This window comes from Phyllostomus hastatus, unplaced genomic scaffold (assembly GCF_019186645.2).
Source record: "Phyllostomus hastatus isolate PE091 unplaced genomic scaffold, TTU_PhHast_1.1 phas_contig_133, whole genome shotgun sequence".
NCBI lineage: Eukaryota > Metazoa > Chordata > Mammalia > Chiroptera > Phyllostomidae > Phyllostomus > Phyllostomus hastatus.
Window position 1 is genome coordinate 1,434,082 of NW_025333577.1, and position 21,712 is coordinate 1,455,793.

At 46.4% G+C, this 21,712-nt stretch overlaps 1 protein-coding gene across 2 annotated transcripts; it reads left to right on the forward strand.

Annotated features, from left to right (window-relative positions):
- Positions 1–14,152: 14,152 nt before the first annotated feature.
- On the forward strand, positions 14,153–21,661 carry ZNF304 (zinc finger protein 304). Of its 2 annotated transcripts, none has more exons than XM_045850490.1 (3): positions 14,153–14,570; positions 16,609–16,738; positions 17,935–21,661. In XM_045850490.1, exons 1-3 carry the CDS (start codon positions 14,538–14,540, stop codon positions 19,755–19,757), a joined length of 1,986 nt encoding a protein of 661 aa, XP_045706446.1. In that variant the 5' UTR covers positions 14,153–14,537; the 3' UTR covers positions 19,758–21,661. The 2 variants fall into 2 exon arrangements, with proteins under 2 accessions (XP_045706446.1, XP_045706455.1); XM_045850499.1 differs by having other exon boundaries at positions 16,612–16,738.
- The last annotated feature ends 51 nt before the right edge of the window (positions 21,662–21,712 follow it).

Genomic DNA, 21,712 nt, shown 5'->3' on the forward strand with positions numbered 1-21,712 from the left:
ACATGTTTGTACCACAGTCTACTTGCCCTGATGGTCAGAAGGGAAGGACAGGAAGGGGAGAGGAAGGTCCTGGTTACTATGAACTAGATGACATCCCGTGTCACAAGCTTAATACCATGTAATACAGGCCTGAGGGCAGTTAATCCCAATATCCCCAAGATCCAAGTTGTGTACCCTGCGATAATAATGTCTCTTGGGTAACAAGCCTGCCTATAATTTAAGAAACCCTACTGCTCTGTGGTTTAAGAAATAACTAAATAAGTCAGGTAATACAAATGTGTCCTCTTTACATGAAACTTTTAATCAAAACCTAGAAGGCTACTTGCTGATCAGGAAGTCATATTTTTTAAAAATAAAAAATGCCAAGCATTCTGCAAAGAAGCATCCCAGTTTTTACCTCTCACAGCAGTGTATGTGAAAGCATTATGATGTTAACACTAATGTCAGTAATTAGTTAACACTAAAACAGTAACAACCCCGCCCCCATCACAGAGAATACTTCCAAGACCCCCTTTGGATGCTGAAATCAAAAATAGCTTTGAACCCTATACAGTGTATGCTTTTTCCTACACACACGTGCGTATGTAGAGGACATGCTGGAAAACAGTGATTCATGTCCCAGGTGAGCTGGAGCAGGACAGGGCATGCTTTCATCGTGAAGTTTGTGAATAATTTCTGGACTTTCGCATTTAATATTTTTAGACGTTGGAGGACCAGGAGTAACAAACTGCGGGAAGCAAAACAACCCATAAGTATAGTTATTATTTATTGAGCACTAACCATATGATAAGCACTCTGAGGGCCTTCGTATTTCTCATTGTAGTCGGAGCAGCCCCTGAGGTGGTCATACTGGAGTGAGCACCACAGGATTCTTTAAAGCAGAGTGCTGCGACGTACCAAACCGTTCTGATTCACTAGGTCCGGGTGGGGCCATAGAGCTTGCATTTCTAACACATTCCTAAATCCCGCGGATAACTTCTGTCTGAGGGCAGGGAATACCCAAATATCTATTTGGGTATTTTTAAGAGAAAGTGAAACTTTGCCTCCGTCTTTGCAAATCAAAGTCTCTATTTCCGGTCTGTTTTTACACTGCCAATGGTGGGTTGCCATGGGAAAGGGAAGCAGTGCGTGAGCTCATAGGCTAGGTAGCTTGTCTTACGGAAAAGTGGCTGCTTGCGCTTTTGCCTTGTGCTGGGCCAATGAGTGCTCAGAGGAGGGGCACTTCCGAATGGGGTGGAACTTCCTGCTGATTCCAGGAGCATTTCCGTCAGCGTGCAGTTGGCGGTCAGAAGGGGACCACGTGGCTTCAACACGCGTGTAGGTGTCTCTAGGGGGCTAAGCAAGGGAGGCGAGTGACGTGGCTGGTGTGTCCTGCGCCTGTGCGATTTTGACACCAGCTCTAGCCCCGTCTCCGGTGCCCCAGCTACCAAAGGCTGCAGTTTGGATCTAGGGAGCTCTTTACGCCATTTTATACCAACGCTCGGAGTGCGGCACATAGCAGGTGTCCCTCCCGAGTCGCCCTCCAGGCAGCGCTGATGAATCCTGCGCAGGTGAGTGGAGAGTCCCTCAGGGTCTCAGCCTATCACATCTTTATGGTCATCGCTCCTTCTTGGTTTGATGGTGGTATCCTGGGCTCTACTTATCCTGGTATCTCGGTCATGGAGTCTCTGGGTTGGGGGGGGGGGGGCTCGCTTTAACCCAGGGTCCTGAATCTCGGCCATGGATTTATATGCACAAAATGACCCTGGGAAGGGTGTCCCAGTCACGGGAACAGGCATGTGCAAAGACTTGGAGGTGGGACTGAATTGGAAGTGATCAGGGTCTCAGTTGTGACTTAAGGGAATGTGCAGCAGCCGGGGGAAGTCGGGCCTGGATCGGCAGCCTAAAGAGCTAAGCTTTCCTTCTGAAAGTTTGGAGCAGGGAACGGGGGTGATTTAAAACACATTTCATTCAACGGGTCCCCTCTGGCTGCAGAGCGAAGACTGGGAGGGAGAGCCGGGAGGAGTGTGAACTGACAGCTTTAAGGACCTGGCACTGCAGCTTATGTGGAAGGCTGAGCCCAGGTTTGGGGGTGTCTGGAAGCCTGGTCTGAACGACACCAGAACTGGCTGGCAGGAGACTGTTTGGGGTCCTTCCTGCGAGACCCATGGTTTACATAGTACCTGTTGGACCCACCTGCGTGGGTCTGCTCAGGGCTAGATTCAGTGATCGAGGGATGTAAGGAGATCCAGGTACTAGCTGTCCAAGGCCTGGTGCCTCCACGTTGAGAGGCTTGGGGGACGGGGAGGGACCCAGGAGTGCTCATGTGAGCAGTGAGATGTGGGGAGAGGTGCTGTGCTGCCTGCGGGCTCAACTGTCCCCTTCACAGCAGGGCTGTGTGACCTTCGAGGACGTGTTTGTGTACTTCTCTCGGGAGGAGTGGGGGCTTCTTGATGAGGCTCAGAGGTGCCTGTACCGTGATGTGATGCTGGAGAACTTTGCCCTCGTGTCCTCACTGGGTAAGTCCCTGGTGGAGTTAGCTGTTATTACATGGCAAACTACCCAAAGCTAGTAGGCTGAAAACACACATTTATTATTTCACAGTATCTGTAGACCAAGAATTAGGCATGTTGCCCTGACCAATGTGGTTTAGTTGATTGGGTGTTGCCCCTAAATCTGAAGGGTTGCTGGTTTTATTCCCAGTCAGGGCACATGCCTGGTCCAGGTCAGGTCATGTAAAAGAGGCAACCAGTAGATGGTTCTCTTTCTCCCAGTAGATGGGTCTTTTTCTCCCTCCCTTCCCTTCTCTCTAAAAATAAGTAAATGAAGTCTTTAAAAAAAAAAAAAAAAAAAGGCCTGCAAACCAAAGGGTTGCTAATTCGATTCCCAAGCAGGGCACATGCCTAGGTTGCAGGCCAAGTCCCCAGTGGGGGCCACGTGAGAGGCAACCACACATTGATGTTTCTCTCTCTCTCCCTCCCTCTCTAAAAATAAATAAGTACAATCTTTTTTTTTAACATATGGCATTTGACTTTTTAATTTAGATTTTATTTATTTTTAGAGAGGAAAGGGAGGGAGAAAGAGAGAGAGAGAGAAACATCAATGTGCAGTTGCTGGGGGCTGTGGCCTGCATCCCAGGCATGTGCCCTGACTGGGAATCAAACCTGCGACACTTTGATTCGCAGCCCGTGCTCAATCCACTGAGCCACGCCAGCCAGGGCAGTACAATCTTTTTTTAAAAAGGCAAAAATGAGTCAGGCATACCCTGCTTGGGCACCTATAGCTCAAGGCACCATTTGTGACCTTGCTGTCACACTGTCCAGGGCTGCTATCTCACCTCCAGGCATGACCTTAAAAGGTAAATCTCCTTTCAAGGTCATGCATACAAGCAGGGGGCTCTTAGGTTAATTCATCCTTGCTGGGAATTGGTCAGAGCCCTTCCTCAGTTTCTTACCATGTTGTCTTCTTTGTAAGTAGGTGATAAGGCAGTTTATTTCTATGAACATGAGCAAGAGACAAGGTCTAAGACAGAATTTGGTATTTTTGTAACCTATTCTCAGAAGTGATGTCCCATCATTTTTGCCATATTTTGTTGATTAGAAAAGCATTTAGGTCCAACCTACACTCAGTTGGAGGTACTTGACATGGGCATGGATGCCAGGGGGTGGTGTGATTCCTAGTGTCCTGGGCTGGGTTTTTTCTCCCCCTTTTTTTTCCCAAGGGGCAGCTCTCTATCTCGGTTCTGTCAAGGTACTTCTCCCTGGGGTAGGTAGTGTGGGTGCCAATGCTGGGCAATGGGCACTATGTCCCCTTATCTCAGAAGAACCCCAACATCTACTGCCTAAAGCTTTGAAAGAAAGGATTTGGGTGTCATGAGTCTTGTGGTCTTCCCCACAGATACAAATGGCCTGGCTACACCTTGCGGGGTGACTATATATATCCCTGGTCTCTCTGTTCCTAGAGTCTTCTGCCTTCCTCTGACATTTCCTAGGGCCTGACTGTTCCAGGAATTGTAGGCCTTAAAGTAAACATTCCTTTTGAAGAACAGTGAGCTGTTCCTGCAAGGCCTTCTGCCAAGATTTTTTTTTTAATATTTAATATTCTCTGTGTAGAGGGTCGCTATGTGTTGCTGCTCACCACTCACTAGCTCTTCTTTCCCTTTAGGACTTGCAGTCTCTAGGTCCCACGTGGTTACACACAGGGAGCCAGAGGGGCGTCAGGGTTCCTGAGAAGGTAGACACAGCTCCACTTGCAGAAAGAAGACAAGAAGGAGGCCTGGCCCTGGTGAGAAGCTGTTTGAATGGTGACATCAGGACTGGCTTCACATTACCTGAGCATTCTGTGCTATGTCTAGTAGCAGTTTTCTGCCATGGTGCCTAACTTATCCCATTTTTTTAATACTTTGCTCACTTGTCATTTCTGACCTGACCTTAGTACCTGTTAGTCCCCCCACCCTTTCAGTCCTGCGTCTCATCTGTTGGTACTCAGTCCTCTGCCTTGTGACGTCTCCTCTGTTCTGTGATCTTGGAGGCCGAAGGCCCTTCCTTATCTTGATTCTGGTGTGCATGTTCTGTCCACAGTCCCATGGACCAATCCCTGGTTGCATCAGACCATGTCTGTTACCAGATGCCACTTGCCACCCATTAAACTTGTACTTCCCCAGCATTTGTCTCCTCCAGGCGGCTGGTGTGGAGCGAAGGATGAGGCTGCGTGCTCTGAGCAGGGTGTTCTGTAAGAGTGTCACTGATGAGAGCTCCCAAGACAGGTCCTTTCACCCAACAGGCTCACTCCTATGACATGCATGGTCCAGCATTGAAAGACATCTTTGCACATGGTTGAGCTACAAGGAACACCATCTGGTTAGCAACCATGCAGTGACATGCGTCATATAAGGGAAACTTCTGGTTCAGTGTAAAACTTGATCAGAGACAGCAGCAACAGTGTGGAAAGAAATTCTTTAGAAGTGAAACACCAGGCCTCATTTGTGAAGAGCTGCAGCTTCTCTGTGGTAGAGAAGGCCTGCGTTTGCAGGGAGGGTCAGAAGAACTTCGGGCCAGCTCTGGGTTTGTCCATCACCAGGTGTCTCAGTGGGGAGGAGCCACGCAGGAGCACAGTATGGGGAGGCCTTTCTGTTCAGGCATCACTAGTAAATCTGTATGTGTCTCAGATTCCTGTTAGGCAAGAATGCATAGCCTGGGGTGATAAAGCTTTCCTTTTTCTCAGCCACCTCTACTGGAAGGAGCCTCACTCTAGGGTCAGTTGACTTGGGCAGTGTCAAAGGACTCCCAGTGCAGGGATACAGGGAACAGTGAGGAACATTAGAAACACAGGAAGCCCAGAGACGATTTCCCAGCAGAGTCTCCCCAGGAAGATGACCTCTGAACACAATGGTGTGGGGACAGATAATAACCTGAACTCCACAGTCCATGCTGAAAAGGATCTCCACAAGTGGAAGGAACACAGGAAAAGGCTCAACAAATAATGGCATGTTTATACCATCAGCAGGTTGTGCTTGAGTGCAGCCCTCTGGCTAGTGAATGTGAGAAAGCCTTTCTTAGGGCAGAGCTCAGGTAGCATATGAGGATTTGTACTCAGAGAGACCATGTGGGTGCTTCTGGTGAGGAAGGGCCAGCAACCAGAGCTGGACTTCATGCAGTACCAGCAGGGTCTCACTGGGGAGAGGCCTCCTGAATGCAGAGAATGTGAGTCTCACAATTGTGACTGTTTAACACTCTGGACAAATTCTGTTTGAATGCAGAGTATGCGGGTGAGCCTTTTGTGACAGCTGTTTTCTCCCTCATCACATGAGGGTTCTCACAGGAGAGAAGCCCTGAGTGCACTAATGTGGAAAGGCCTTCCTTTGCTTTTCAGGGGTTTCTTTGTGGGATTATAGGATCCACACTGGAGAAAAATCCTTTAATGTAAAGAGTATTGGAGAGCCTTTTGTGACAGATCTTCCCTAAATCAACACATGAGGAGTCACACTAGGGAGACCTACTAATGTAGTGAATGTGGACTTGCCTTCTGCTTTTGTTCATTTCTCACCCAGCCTTGAAGTTTTCACATTGAGGGGAAACCCTATGAGTAGAGATATGTGGGAAAGCCTTTTGCAAGTGGAGTTACCTTAGTAAATTCAGAGAACTCATACTGGGGAAAGACCTTTCCAATGTAACTCCTGAGGAAAATCTTTTGACCAGAAGAGATGTATTACTCAGCATCTGAAAAATTTTACCCAAGAGAAACCCCAAAATTGTCATCACTGGGAGAAAATCTTCTGACACCAATCATCACCTATTGTCATCTAAAGAATTATTGGAAATTGACCAATATCTGAGAATTTATGGTTATTGTGTAATTACAAAAACCCTTCATCTATAGTTTTACCCTTAGCACTGAAAGGCAGTTACAGAAATGTTTACAAAACAAAAAACAGATATAAAGGAGGAGGAAAAGTAAATATAACCCCCCAAAATGCATTCCACCTACTTTTGGGTTTCCCTGATAAACCCATGGTTATTTGTTTTTGGTTGTTTAGTTGTTGGGTGATGGGGAGCAGCAGGGTTTAAGAAATGGTCCTGTCCCCATCACCTGTCATGAGCACTTCCCACTTGAGTGCAGCTCTGCAAGTATTTATTGAAATCCTTTATTGCAAGACATCATCTCAGTAATTGAGAAGCATAAGTCTTTGTGATAAATGTGAAGGCTTCATTTATGAAGCACTTAAAACTCAATGAAAATACTAAAAAGTTGTTGCCTGAAATTATTTTATTTCTAAGGAGGTAAGTACTCACCTAGGAGTGGGTATGTTTTACTGTACCATTTGACCATTCAAGGCCTCAGATTTATTTATTGTTTTTGAGATATAATTGACATAAAATTGTATAAGTTTATGTGTACAATATATTGATCTAATATATTTATATTGCACAGTGATTTCCAGTGGTTGGCATTAGCCAACACCTTTATCATATCTCAGATTTATCACTTCTAGTGGTGAGAATAAATATGATCTAGTCTCTTACCAAGTTTGATGTTTACAATACTGTTTGTGACCTCTAAATTGTATATTAGATCTCTAGGAACTATTTATGTACTAGTTGCAAGTATGTACCCTTAACAGTCTTTCCTACTCTCCCCACCCACCAGTCTTTGGTAACCATCAATTGCATTCTTTATTTTTACAACTTTGTTTGTTTTTATTTTCAGATTCCACATATAAGGGATATCATAGAGTATTTATCTTTCTCTGACCTGTCTCAGCATAATGTCCTCAAGGTCCATCCATGTTGTTGGAGATGGCAGTATTTCCATTGTGTGTTTGTGTATTACATATTTTTTCTTTTATGGTCTGACCAGGGATCAAACCCACAACCTTTTGACCTATGGGATGACTCTCCAACCAACTGAGCCACACGAGCCAGGGCTATCACATCTTTTTTTATCTATTCATCCATTGGTGGCATTTGGCTGTTGTAAACAATGCTATGATAAACATGGAAGTGCTTATGTCTCTTCAACAACCTATTTTCTTTTCTTTCCTTCTTTTTTTTTTGGATAAATATCCAGAAGTAGAATCACTGGGTATAAGGTAGTTGTATTTTTAATTCTTTGAAGAGCCTACATACTGTTCTCCAAAGTAACTGGACCAGGTATAATCCCATGTACAAGGTTCTCTCCACTTTTTTGTCAACACTATTATCTCTTGATGGTAGCAGTTTTTACAGGTGTGAGGTGATATGTTATTGTGGTTTTGATTTGCATTTTTCTGATGATTAGTGTTGTTAAACACCTTTTCATGTACCTGTTGGCTATTTTTATTTTTTATTGGTATATTTATTAAAAATATAGACTAATGGCCCTATGCTTAGATGTTGTGTCTATGTGCTGGCTTCCAAAGAACATAACTAATCATGAGAAGCTCTTCAACAAATATACTCCAGACAGAAGTATGAAGGTCAATAGAAATGACTGACAAGATAGGGCATAAGGACACACTGTGACCACAAAACATCTTTTCATACTTCTCAAATAGTTTTCTATTTTAGTTCTGAAGATCAGTTACCACAACCAAACTTGTTTTTAACAAGTGGAAGTACTATGTTCATTCAATTAAAGAGCCTATTATATCTTTCTGAACCTATTTGTAGAGTAGAAACGTTCCAAGTTCTTATGCATTCACATGAGATGTCCAATCTTCATATGCTGTCCAATTTTTTTAAGGTAAAAGGAGTGACTCGCCACAGGGCCACATAGATGAGAAAGGTTTGTGTGGAGGAGAGTACATCCTCATCTATCTTGCATTTCATCTCAGGCTCCTAGATACAAAACATTGTGGCTCTGCCTCACCAGTTTTCAGCTGCTGCACTCTGCTCCTTTTGTCCATTTTTTAATGCTTGTTTGGGTTTTGTTGTTATTTAGATGTTTCAGTTCTCTATATATTTTGTATATTAACCCCTGACCTGATACATGATTTATAAATACTGTTTACTATTTCATAGGTTGCCCTTTTGTTAATTATTTTTTTGCAATGCACAAAGTTTTAAGTTTCATATAGTCCCACTTGTTGATTTTTTCTTTTGTTTGTGCTTTTGGTATCATATCCCCAAAATACTGCCAAGACCAGTATGAAGGAGTTTTTCCCCCCTATGCTTTCTTCTAGGAGTTTTACGTTATCAGGGCTTATGTTTAAGTCTTTGATTCATTTTAAGTTAATTTTGTGAGTGGTGTAAGAAAGAGGTTCAATTTCATTTTTCTGAATGTGTTTATCCTGTTTTCCCACCATTTATTGAAGAAACTATTTCCCCATTGGATGTTCTTGGCGCCCTTGTGGAATATTAGTTGACTGAATATGTGGGCATTTAATTTTGGGCTCTCTGTTCTGCCCCGTTGTCCTGTCTGTTTTTATACCAATGCCATTACTGTTTTAATTACTGTTGCTTTGAAATAAGATAATTTGAAATCAGTTAAGTGTGATGCCTCTCATTTTGTTCTTTCCCATGATTGCTTTGGTTATTTAGGGACTTTTGTGGTTCCACACAAACTTTAGGATTGTTTCTTTAAACAAAATCTTGTAGTTTTCAGTATACAGGTCTTTCACTTCCTTAGTTAAATTTATTACTATGTATTTTATTGGTTTTGATGCTGTTTGAATGGAATAGTGTTCTTTATTTCTTTTTCAGATGTTTCATGGTTAGTACAGAGTAATGTAATTGATTTATGTGTAAGATCATATGATCTGCAATTAAAGACAACTTTTTTCTTTCCAATTTGGATGTGTTTTATTTCTTTGTCTTGACTGATTGCTGTGGCTAGGGCTTCTAGTATTATGTTAAATAAGAGTGGTGAGAGAGGGCTTTAATTTAAAAAAATACCACTGTATATGAAGCAAATATAATACTGTATATCAACTGTAATTTTAAAATGAATAAAATTTTAAAACACTGTTGAGAAACAAAACAAGCCTTTTTGTATGTCATTTTAACTATCCAGCATGCTCACTTTTTCTTGGTCCCCATCTACTCGTTTGTTTTTCTTTATTTTCTCTGAGACATGATGTCATCATTATGTACCTGTGCAATTTCTAGGTGAATTCTGAGTCTTCCCTCTGGCTGGGTTTTTTCACTTTTTAAAAATCTCTTGAAGTTCTTTTCCAAGTAAGTTCAGCTTAGTAAGTAGTTTTGTAGGAGTTGCATTAGGGCTAAAAACAAAAACAGTAAACCACATTCATGTTAAATAAATTCATGATAAACTTTAAAAAAAACTGGATTAGGAATCTCATTATTTAATCTTTTGAGAATGTCTCAAGTATTGCTCTTTTTTAAAAAAGTGATTGGAACTTACCAAAGGAATGAAGACATGCAAGTACACGTGGGTTTCACATTTACCCCTGTGGATGTATTTTATTGTTTGGTACTCAACTGGTGGGCATTTTGGAGTAAATGTTGACTGCATGAGGTGACCATTGTTACCTCATGTTAAATTGTTTTTTAATATGAAAATAATCACAACCTCACTCTGAGCCACCCTCAGAGCTTGGTCTACCAGCTCAGGTGTAGTTTCACATTACCATTGTGGGCCGGAATCATTCTGTGTACTTCTCAAGGGGTTGCCATACTTGTACATTTTTAGTGATGCCATGTATAGTTTTCTAACTGGGAGAGTTGCCTCTCAAGGGCCCCATTCTTTCCTACCCTGCCCTGTGCAGTGGCTATGACTGGATCAGAGCTCTTGGGTCCATAGAGTCACACCCTCTCCTACAGAGGGTGTTTCCACACCTGGAAGCTCATCATTATAACACAGGGCATTTATGTAAGCCAGTGTTTGTCTGAAAGCAGTTGTGACCTGTCCTCCAAAGGATGAAGGGCTTGGGTTGTTTCTCTCATTTCCCATTTCTCACCATTTATTCTTCATTTCTGTTGTGTTCAGTTGGAGGGGCTGGGTATGGCCTGCTTCTGTTTGGGCAAGAGTGATGTGACCCTATCCTTCCTTCATGTGGCACTGTGGAGATGGGGCATGTGGCTGGCTAGATGGGGGCCCTGCCCTTTGAGCTCTCACAGGGAGAGCACATTAAATGAAGCAGGTGCAAAAAAGTAACTATTGCTTTGACAAATGTTTGGGGACCCCAGAAGCACAAGAGGAAAGATTGACATGGGGTGGAGGGGGCAAAGTGACCTCGGTGCTAAGAGTTTGGAATTGAGATTCCAACCTGTGTTCCCTGTGCCTATCCCCAGCCATATGACCTTGGTTACATCCCTTATCTTTGGAGCTCAGTGTTCTCGTGTGTAAATTGAGAAGACAGACATTGCATTAAAGCACAGGAAAAACAGACGGAAGCTGGAAGTTGATAGACTCCTGAAGAATATGATACAGGATCCCCAGGCAGGATGGGAGGAGAAGCTCTCCAGCAAATGTAGCAGACAAGATTATGGTTTGTGGCAAGCGTCAGATGAAGGCCACTGTGGTGATAGTGGGCAGTGAGGTCCAGTGGGGTGGGGGGACGTAAACTTGAGTGTGTTTTTTAAAATACTGACTTTTTTTTAGGGAGGAAAAGGGGAGAGAAACATTGATGTGTGAGACAAACATCAATCAGTTGCCTTGTGCACACCCCAAATATAGACCTGGCCCTCAACCCAGGTACATGCCAGGAACTGGGAACCCAACCGGCAAACCTGCAGTATGCAGGCAGGTGTTCAATTCATTGAGCCACACCAGCCAGGACAGAACCTGGGTTTTGTACTCTGTAAGTTTGAGACATCCATCAGACATCTAGGGAAACGGATGAGCAAGTCAAGTTGAGGGGAGTTTCTGGGTCTGCAGAGAGGTGGAGCCAGTGCCTTCCAGCACCAGCATTGCTGGAGACGTGTGGTGGAGCAGTGAGGCTTATTGGTGCCCGGTGATACCGTACACGGTGGGGAATGCGGGGCGCTCAGTAAGAGGATGTTAGGAGAGGCATTTACCAGGCCCTGGAATTGTGTTCAGTGATTTGGAAGACACTAAGGAAACAGAGCATTGGTCAGAACTGGACACCATCAGGACACATGGTTGACTGTGATCAGATACTGTGAAATTTGTTACCCACAAGGCAGGAGAGGAAAGCGGCACTAGAGCAGTAGCCAGTAGAAGATAGCTGTCACTCAGTACCGAGAACAAGGAGGCTATCTGGTCTTTTCTGTTTGCACAGGGTTCTTGTTTTTGTCTGTGTTTAAGCTCAGTGATAGGGCCGTTTTTTCTTTGTCTCGTTCCATCACAGTCACAGAGGGGCCTTAACTGAGGTTTGTAGTCTACGAACTTGTTTATATTCAAGAGATCCCAGAGTTCAGAGGTAAGTACCAGACCCATAAGACCAGTACTTCCAGCAGTGACAAACTCTGACAGAAACCTTTCTCTATCCAGCCCTGACTAGCCACCATCTTAGGAACTAAGCCCCGCCTTCTCCATGACTGTTTGTCAGTCATGGCTACTATGCTTTGCAGGTCCCCAATTTCCAACCACAGGCAATCAAGGTACATTTTATTCTGAAAGCCTCCATTCAAGACAGCCCACATTTGCTAGCTCCACTCCTCCTGATGGACAGCCAATCAAAGCTTTTGAATTCTGCTTCTCCATCTCTGAGTCCCATCCTCTCGCTACAAACAACCAAACGCAGTTTGGGTGAGGTGGGAGTGTCAGCCAATCACAGCTGTTCAACAGTACCAACCATTTGGCACAGTCTTTAAGCCGATGCCCTAGCCTGCCCTGGGCAAACTGCCCATCATGTTCACCAAAGCAGAGCCCCAGCCAAAGAGAGACAAACTGCCAAAAACAACTTTTGGGCACTGTCAACTTTAAGCAGCCAACCGAGTTAGGATTCCTAAAGGAAACCTGATTGATTATCAGTTGCCTGCTCAGGAGACAGGCCATCTGGTCAAATGCTGATCCGCTTGTCCATGCTGAAGGGGTTGGGAGCCTTGTGCCAGCAGGAAGTTGTGGGCCAGAAGGAACCAGACAGAAAAGACACACTTCCCATACAAACTCAGGTGCCTTCTCTGCCCTGGTCCCTCACCCTTTCTACAGAAACTACCTCAGTCTGGATCTTCCCTCCATCAATATTTATTAGTCTATCAATTTCACTCACCTAAAGGAATAAATCATGTTTAATAATAAACAAGAATGCCTGGCCTCCAGATCCCCCAGAGCTCCTCTTTAGCCCTTGCAGTCACAACACCCACTGTGGCACATAATTTAAACCTGTGATATAGATGGGACTTAGCCTCACAGGATACATTCTGCGAAAAGGTGTGCATATGAGGGAGATCTTGGGCATTTGAGAAAATTTGAAACCGAGGGTCCTTATGACTTTGATTAAATTTAATTTTAAATAAACTCCAGTTCTAGAAATAATCTCTCCTTCCCTCTCCCATCTCTCAGAGACCTAGCCTTTCTCCCCTAGAGGGAGATTTCAACCCTCTATCCTTGGGGGTTGAAATAATCAGCAACCCCCGACCCCCGAGGCCACAGAAGATTGTAGTAGCCGGGAACTCACAAATGGTTACACAGTTTGCGCCTCTGGTTGGCTAAAGGTAACATCTTTTTTTTCTTTTTTTTTTTTTCAATGTGCAGTTGCTGGGGGTTATGGCCTGCAACCCAGAAATGTACCCTGGCTGGGAATCGAACCTCGGACACTTCGGTTCCCAGCCCGCGCTCAATCCACTGAGCTATGCCAGCCAGGGCTTAAAAGTAACATCTTAACCTAAGTTACATTTTAGTTCCTGAGCCCTAAAGTGGAAGGACCACCTGGCTACTTCCCCACGAGACTGGACAGAGGGGCGCAGGAGCAGACATCAGAAATACCCTCAAGACCTGAAGAAATTACTCATTGCCCTTACCTCGCCTATGACCAATTAACTCCCAGTACAACACTGAACCCCTTCCTGGTGTCCTATGATTTTGCCCTTTGCCATCAGGGAGTTAGGGCTTTTGAGCATTAAGCTTCCCGTCCCCTTGGTGGCGCCATTCATCAATAAAAAAACCAGTATTTCTCCACTACCATTCTTGGCGTTGAGTGTTCAGCTCTGCAAGGGCCCGGTGGACGAACTCCTCTAACAGTCCAGTGTGGGGGGCTCTGAAGCCAGGGCTTGGGGACCGTAGTGGTCCACCTGAGGGACTGGTCACAGAACTCACCGAGGACGTGCACTCTGAGTTCAGGAGAGATGCTGACACTGCCACAGCAGGGACCCAAATTTGGGAATCAATGGATTTGGGGTATATTTAACGTTGCTACTGCGCAAAGTCCTCAGGAGCGAGTTGTATTCCTTGTTTTATTTAACCTCAGTTCCCAAAGATGAAGCAGCTTTTCCAGGATGAAAAGAATGGATCACCAACTGGAGACCCGAAGGATGTGGCACTGTCCCAGGCGACCAGGGAAATCTGAGCGCGTCCCCTTTAAGACGCGCTTTGGCCCTTCAGGACGCTATTTCCCCATCTTTTCCCCATCACCGTCCTTAGCGCCGTCGTCGCCAGAATCTGAAATGTGCCCTTTGCCCGGTTGAGTGCAGCGAACAAACTACATTACCCCGAAGTCCGCGCCTGACGCGTCGTCGCTGCGTTGCACCGCCCAAAGATGGGCGTTTCCTGCTGCTGGGCGGGGAGAGACCGGATTTCCGGTGTCGCTGTCGTGACGTATTTATTCAGCGCCAGGACTGTCAGAGGTCTACTCTAGCCGCAGAGTTTCCATATTCCTGGAGGGGTCTGGTGGCCGCGCGGTTCTTCGGAATCGAGCCGGGAAGGACGGTTAAAAGGAAAGGACGTCCCCCTGCGCCTTTGTTACGAGCCATGATTCCCGTCGGGGGAGGGACGGCCCAGCGCCGAGGTGTGCATCGGGGCTGCGCTCTTTCTGCGGCCTTGGCGCCCGCGCCCTGTCCTCGACGGCCCCCGGAGACGGCTCCCTGAGCCTTGTGCGCATTTTTCCCTAGGGCTGGTAGGGGAGGGACGGGCTCGCCGAGTGACAGTCAGCCCGAGGCCACCCGGCCCAGAGGAGGTGTGGGATCTGGCTGAACCCCCGAGTCTGCTCTCGGGATTCCATGGCGGCCGCGGCGCTGATGGACCAGGCTGGGGTGAGTGGCAGGGTCCCCCAGGCCCTCAACGACTCGGATCTAGGGGCTATCGCTTTCCTCTCACCTTTCTCTCCTCTTGAGTCTAATGGCCATGGAGGGCGGTGGCTCCCGCCGGATATAAGGCGTGGTTCCTGTTCCCCGTGTCCGTGGCTTGAGGTATGCAAGAGTTTCCAAGGTACGAGAGCCAGCTGGTACAAATCCTTGGAGATGGGACTGAGTCAGGAGAGGTGCAGGAGCCTCGGGTCTCTGTTACGTCTTTCGAGAACAGGAGGTCAGGGCTCAGGCCAGGAGAGGCAGCCTGAGGAGCTGGGCCTCTGTTCTGATGATGGTGGGAGCCACAGAAGGTTTAGAACAGGGGAGGGAGGTGATCTGGCTTGCGTGTCAAAAGGCTCCCTCTGGCTGCAGAGTGGTAAAGCTAAAGTAGGGCAGACCAGATTGTTATTTTTATTTTTTAATCCCTACCCGAGGATATGTTTTAATTTTGAGAGAGAGAGAAACACTGATGTAAGAGAGAAACGTCAGTTGGTTGATCGGTTGCATCCAGTATGTGCTCTGATCAGGGATTGAACTTGCTACCTAGGCATGTGTGGTGACTGGGAATCAAACCAGTAACCTCTTGGTGTATGGGACAATGCTCTAACCATCTGAGCCACCCTGCCAGGGCAGGGCTGGCCAGATTTTCTAATGAGACATAGTACTATTCTGGAACTCTTAATTTGTTCCTTTTTCTGCACTTGAGTCTGGGGGCCCAGCATTCTGAATCTGGCCTAGAAGTTATATTGGAAAGGTTTCTACTTCTTTGACAGCCAAGAGGATGAGGACTAGAAGGGTGTATTAGGCCCAGTAATAGCAAATGCAGGTAAGAATGAATTAGGAGTCCTCAGAGAATCACAGACCTTCATTATGTCTGTTGGGAACAGGGCCAGGAGGCAGTCAGGAATGGCAGGCTCAGAGGCTGGGTCTCTATTCTGAGGGTGGTGACACTTGGAAGCGTTGGAGCAGAAGGAAAAGATGATCTGACTCAGATCTTAACAGGCTCCCTTTGGCTGCTGTCTGTTTGAACACAAAGTGTTGGCCTGAGTATTCCACAGGAGTGTTGACGGTGGCTGGTCCAGAGTGGGTGGCTGGGAAAATGAGAGAAATTGGTGGATTTTGGATCTGTTTTTTCAAGTAGGTTGACTGGATTTTCTGATGTGAAGGGTGAATGAGAAAAGGCAAAAAGTCATGGGCAACCACAGGGCGGGGGGTTGCTTTAGCAGGTGCCATCAACTGAGATAGAGAAGTTGGTGGCAGGAGTAATTTTCAGTGGCTATATGGGGGTTAGGCTTTTGCCATGTTTGGTTTAAGAAGTCCCAGAGACCCCTTAGTGGAGGCATCAAGCTGGACACAGGATTTTAATTCTGTTGAAGAAGTTCAAAATGTGGCAGCCAGTGTGGAATGGGTTAAATTTCGGAAGGAGTACTTCAGATCATGGTGGCTGTGCTGTTGATAATCAGAAACTCAAAACTTGGCACTGAGGACTGTGTGTCTTGCTTAGGCACCTGGGTGGCAGTAGTGGCTGTCATAAAGACATGGGAGCATTTGCTGGACCTTTTGTGCAGAGTAGGGTGGGGGTTCCCTTGGGGATACAAATGGTGTGGACCTGAGGTTGTGAGTGGTAGTAGAATGTGTTACCACAAGTGAGGACAGTGTGATTCAAAGAGTTGTGTTCATGTTGGGAGGAGTATGGACTGAGAGGCTTAAGGTTGTGTCTGGGAGGCCTGGTCTGGATGACATGAGGAGAACTGGCTGGCAGGGGACTGTTCAGCGTCCTTCCAGCCCGAACCGTGGTTTACATAGTCCCTGTTGCCCCACCTGCCTGAGTCTGCTCAGGGTGAGACTTAGTGACCCCAGGGATGTAAGGAAACAGCAGGCACTAAGTGGTCCAAGGCCTGGTACCTCTGCGTTGAGAGGCTTGGGGGACGGGGAGGGACCCAGGAGTGCTCATGTGAGTGGTGAGATGCTGTGCTGCCTGTGAGCTCAACTGTCCCCTTCACAGCAGGGCTGTGTGACCTTCGAGGACGTGTTCGTGTACTTCTCTCGGGAGGAGTGGGGGCTCCTTGATGTGGCTCAGAGATGCCTGTACCGTGATGTGATGCTGGAGAACTTTGCCCTCGTGTCCTCACTGGGTAAGTCCCTGGTTTAGCTATCTGTTAGTGTATGGCAGATTTCCCCCAAATTTATTGGCTTAACACAGTAAAAATTCATTATCTCAGTTTTGGTGCATCAGGAATTGTCGCGGCTTACCTGGTGCACCTGGTCATGATGTCCTGTGAGGTTTCAGTCAAGCTGTCAGCCAGAGCCTTGTTCTCCTTTGCAGGCTATGCTCAGAAAGACTCTACTTACAAACTCACTCACATCACTGTTCACAAGATTCACTTTCTTGCAGCTTGTTGAACTGCGAGCGTTGGCTTCTTGCTGGCTGTTGGCCAGAGGCTTCCTCAGTTCTGTGCCATGGTGGCCTTCCTGTCGCCTACCTCACATCAGGGAAGCTGCCTTCTCTTTGAGCCAGTGAGCAAGAGAGAATGCCTAGGACGCAAGCTGGTCTTTTTCTGGTCTGACCTTGAAAGTGACATCCATCATTTTTGCTGCATTCTATTCCTTAGAAACATTCTAGTCCCTTTTACAGTGAAAGCTTATATAAGGGCAAGAATACCAGGAGAAGAGACCTTTCTGGGGGCCCTCGATCTTCGAGGCTCCCTTCCATGTACACTTGCACCTACTCCAGGGTCCTTGGTGTTTGCGTATTCCCCATTCTTTACGGTCAGCTCTTTCTGTCAAGCCAGATCAATGACTCTTATCCCTCCCTTCTGTGGTTCCCACCCACTTAACATCTCTCTTCTGTCTCCATCCCTTGGCTGTTTCCTCACTTCTCTTGCCTCTGCTTGTCCCTCATGCTTCTGTACTCCCTCTGCAGTGCTCTGCAGCGTTGTGCACACATTTTTAAATAGTCCTTAACAACCAGCAGTTTCCTTGCAGTCAGACTTCCCTAGGCCAGGACCCAGCATTTTGCACATAGCTCACCAGACACCAGCAGCCAGAACCCTGCTGAAGCCCTTTTGTAGAGCCTGAGTTGGAGACCTCTCCTCTCCTTCCTGTCCTGGGCACCGTTGTTGCATCTTTACCCATCATTACAGTTCCTCCCTTCTGTGACTTGTAGAGGTCCAGCACTGACAGTGGGCCCTTCTTCACCCCTCCCCTGGCTCCCTCGTCCTGCCAACGAGTCAGTGGACTCATTTCTGGTGTGTCATATACTCGTATCTGATGAGGTTGCTGCCTCGCACCAAAGTCAATACATACTTCACCAGCATTTGTCTATTTTCAGGTTGCTGGCGTGAAGTAGACCATGAGGAGGCCCCTTCTGAGCAGAGTGCTTCTGCAGAAGTGTTACCAGTCAGGACTCTCGAGTCAGGTCTGTTTATCCAGAAAACCCACCTGTGTGAGCTGTGTGACCCACTCTTGAGAGACATTTTGCCCCTGGCTGGACACCAGGGGCCATTCCCCATACAGAAACCATGCATGTGTGGCCCATGTGGGAAAGGATTGGCATTCAGGGCAAACTTTGACCAGCACCAAGAGCAAAGTGGTGGAGAGAAGCCCATCCACGAGGACAATGGTGGGGCCTCATTGGTGAAGAGCTGTGCTATCCATACGTTGGGAAGACCCTTTCCTTGCAGGGAAGACGGGATGGACTTGCTAGACAACTCTAGCCTCCTCCAGCTCCAGACCCTTCACTGTGAGTCAAGTCCATGCAAGAGGACCAGGTTCACAGAGTCTTTCCCACCCAGCACCAACCTCAGGCAACTCCAGGGGGATCACGATGCACTGATGCTTTTCAGTTGCAATGATGATGGGAGAACCTTCCTGAGTACCTTTACTCTGCTTAACAAACAGATGACTTACACTGATGGGAAGCCTATGAGTTGCCTGCCGTACGGAAATGTGCCCAAGGAGAAATCAGCTCTTATTCAGTACAGAAAAGTTCACAATGGAGAAACATCCCATGTGTGTAAGGAGTGCGGGAAGGCCTTCATTCACCTGTCCCACCTAAAAGTGCACCAGAAACTTCACACTGGGAAGAGACATTATACATGCAGTGAGTGTGGCAAGGCCTTCAGCCGCAAAGACACACTCGTCCAGCACCGGAGAGTCCACACTGGAGAGAGGTCTTACGACTGCAGCGAGTGTGGGAAAGCCTACAGCAGAAGCTCCCACCTTGTCCAGCACCAGAGAATCCACACCGGAGAGAGGCCTTACCAGTGCAGTGAGTGTGGAAAAGCCTTCAGCCGCAAAGACACGCTCATTCAGCACCAGAGATTTCATACTGGAGAGAGACCATACGAGTGCAGCGAGTGCGGGAAATTCTTTAGCCAAAGCTCCCACCTTATTGAGCACTGGAGGATTCACACTGGGGCAAGGCCCTATGAATGCATTGAATGTGGGAAATTCTTTAGCCATAACTCCAGCCTTATTAAACATCGGAGAGTCCACACAGGAGCAAGATCTTACGTGTGCAGCAAATGTGGGAAGGCGTTTAGCTGCAAAGACACTCTTGTCCAGCACCAGATAATCCACACTGGAGCAAGGCCATATGAGTGCAGCGAGTGTGGGAAGGCCTTCAGCCGCAAGGACACCCTTGTGCAGCACCAGAAAATCCACACGGGGGAGAGGCCTTATGAGTGTGGTGAGTGTGGAAAATTCTTTAGCCACAGCTCCAACCTGATTGTGCACCAGAGAATCCACACTGGGGCGAAGCCTTATGAGTGCAGTGAGTGTGGGAAATGCTTCAGCCACAACTCCAGCCTAATCCTGCACCAGAGGGTTCACACCGGAGCAAGGCCTTATGTGTGCACTGAGTGTGGAAAAGCTTACATTAGCAGCTCCCACCTTGTTCAACACAAGAAAGTTCACACAGGAGCAAGGCCTTATGAGTGCAACGAGTGTGGGAAATTTTTTAGCCGCAACTCTAGCCTCATCCTGCACCAGAGGGTTCACACGGGAGAGAAACCTTATGTGTGTAGTGAGTGTGGGAAAGCCTACAGCCGGAGCTCCCATCTGGTGCGACACCAGAAAGTTCATACTGGAGAAAGGCCTTGTAATAACAACAGTTTGGGTAGCCCTTTAGCTGTGTCTCTTAAACTTCTTTAACACCAGAAAGTTCATGTTAGAAAAAAGCCTTATGCATGCAGAAAATGTGCTGTCTCTTCATTCAGCCTCAGGACTCACAGCAGAGAAAAACTTTGTGGTTACTGTGGTGCTGAGGTAGCCATAAACCAGCAGGTAGACCTTGTGCATTCATGCGTCAGCCTGGTTCCATTCCCAGGAAGTTCCATGTACATACATGGCACTTTCTGAACTGTCCAGGGCTCTTGACAGTTATATCAGTGCCAGTGCCTGTGGCAGAGGCCACCTCTGTTGCCAGCTGTCAGGGTCCTACAGTGTGTCAATCCAACATGCTCAGGGAAGGCAGACCCCTGCTGCTCTCTCTTAGTCCCTAGAAAGAATCATGAGCTTTCTGAGCCCATTGAAGGTCTTCACTTTCTCCCTAATGACTGGGTTCTGAGTGGTGTGATCTAGCTCTGGGCACAAGGATTTGAGCGGGAAACTGCTGGAATTTCCAGACAAGATTTTCCTTCCTCATGGACAATGTCAGCTGTGAACTCAAGAACCATGACTCTTCGTCCTGCTTTCCAACCACCCACCATTGGAACCACCTACCCGATGCTTCCCTGGTTCACACAGCGGTACAGGTCTGCTGTAGCTGTCTGGACTCTTGGGGAGCCTGTTCACTGTGTAATGTGGACTGAGAAAAAAATGGGTTCTGCCAGCATGAAGGGAGAAGTGGCTTTTGTTGGCACCAACTTTATGTGCCTGAGAAGGGAAAGCAGTATGGCAGCAGACAGATCTCTCTGTTGTGATCTGATTTGCACTGTTGTCCAAGCCTTGTTGGAAAAGACTGAAGAGTTTTGTGTGCCTAATCCTGTGGCCTGGAATCTGGATTTCCTGAAAGCCCAGAATTCATTCTGAGAAGAGTATAGTTAATGTGAAAAACCTCCAATGCTTCTGGAAGCAACATGAATTGGGTCCCTTTTTCTCAGGAAATCCACCCATATTCCCCAGCACTTTTGAGGGATTTCTGTCGCCTGTACCTGATGTCCTATCTCTGATGTCCAGAATCCCATGGGCAGATGTCATTGACTGGAAGGCCTACAGGGCAAGATGCGAATCATAATTTGTATAGAAATATTTAGATAACTGGGTGGAGATAACTGGCAAATGAGAAGGTATGTGTTTATCCTAAAGGAGTCATCTGCAAATGTCTGTGCAATTGTGCCTGTATGGGATGGGAGTGTATGGAAACTCTCAGGGCCTTCAGTGTTCTAAAGGTTTGTGGATTCCTCTACCTTCCTGGGCTGTTGATGTCATGGCCATCACTGCACCAGCACTGATAAAAGAGAAGTCCAGGGATAGGGTTTCTGGGACCCAACCAGTAGTCCTCGTGTACAAGGTAGAAATGGACTTCATTGCTTTCTAGTTCTTGCTGACATTGAGAAGGGCTCACCTTCCTAAATTGTGGGGCAAGGGCAGATGCGTCCTTCCAAGAGGGATGGTAAATATGCTTGTTTCTTATTGAGGTATGATTGACATGAAATAAACTGCACAAATGCAAAGTATAAAATGTTTCAGCATGTGTATGTGCCTGAGAAACTACCACCACAGTTAAGATAATGAATATGTCCAACAGCACAAGGGACTCTTTGTGTCTCCTTAGCACTCTTTCCTCCCAGTACTTTCTAAACTCATTTCCCATGATTCACACGCAGCAGCAAGCATTTTGTAGAATTTTATGTAATATGCTATCTGGGGAGTGGGGGCTTAGGTTTTTTAAATTAACTATGACTATTTTGAGACCAATCTATCTTGTTACATATATCAATAGTATATTTGTATTTTTGAGTGTTATTCCATTGTATGGATATACCACAGTTTTTTATCCATTCAGCTATTAGTGGATATTTGGGTTGTTTCCAGTTTTTGGCTATTACAAATAAAGCTGCTGTGAAGATTTGTGTTTGTTATCACTGAATAACATTCCATTGTCT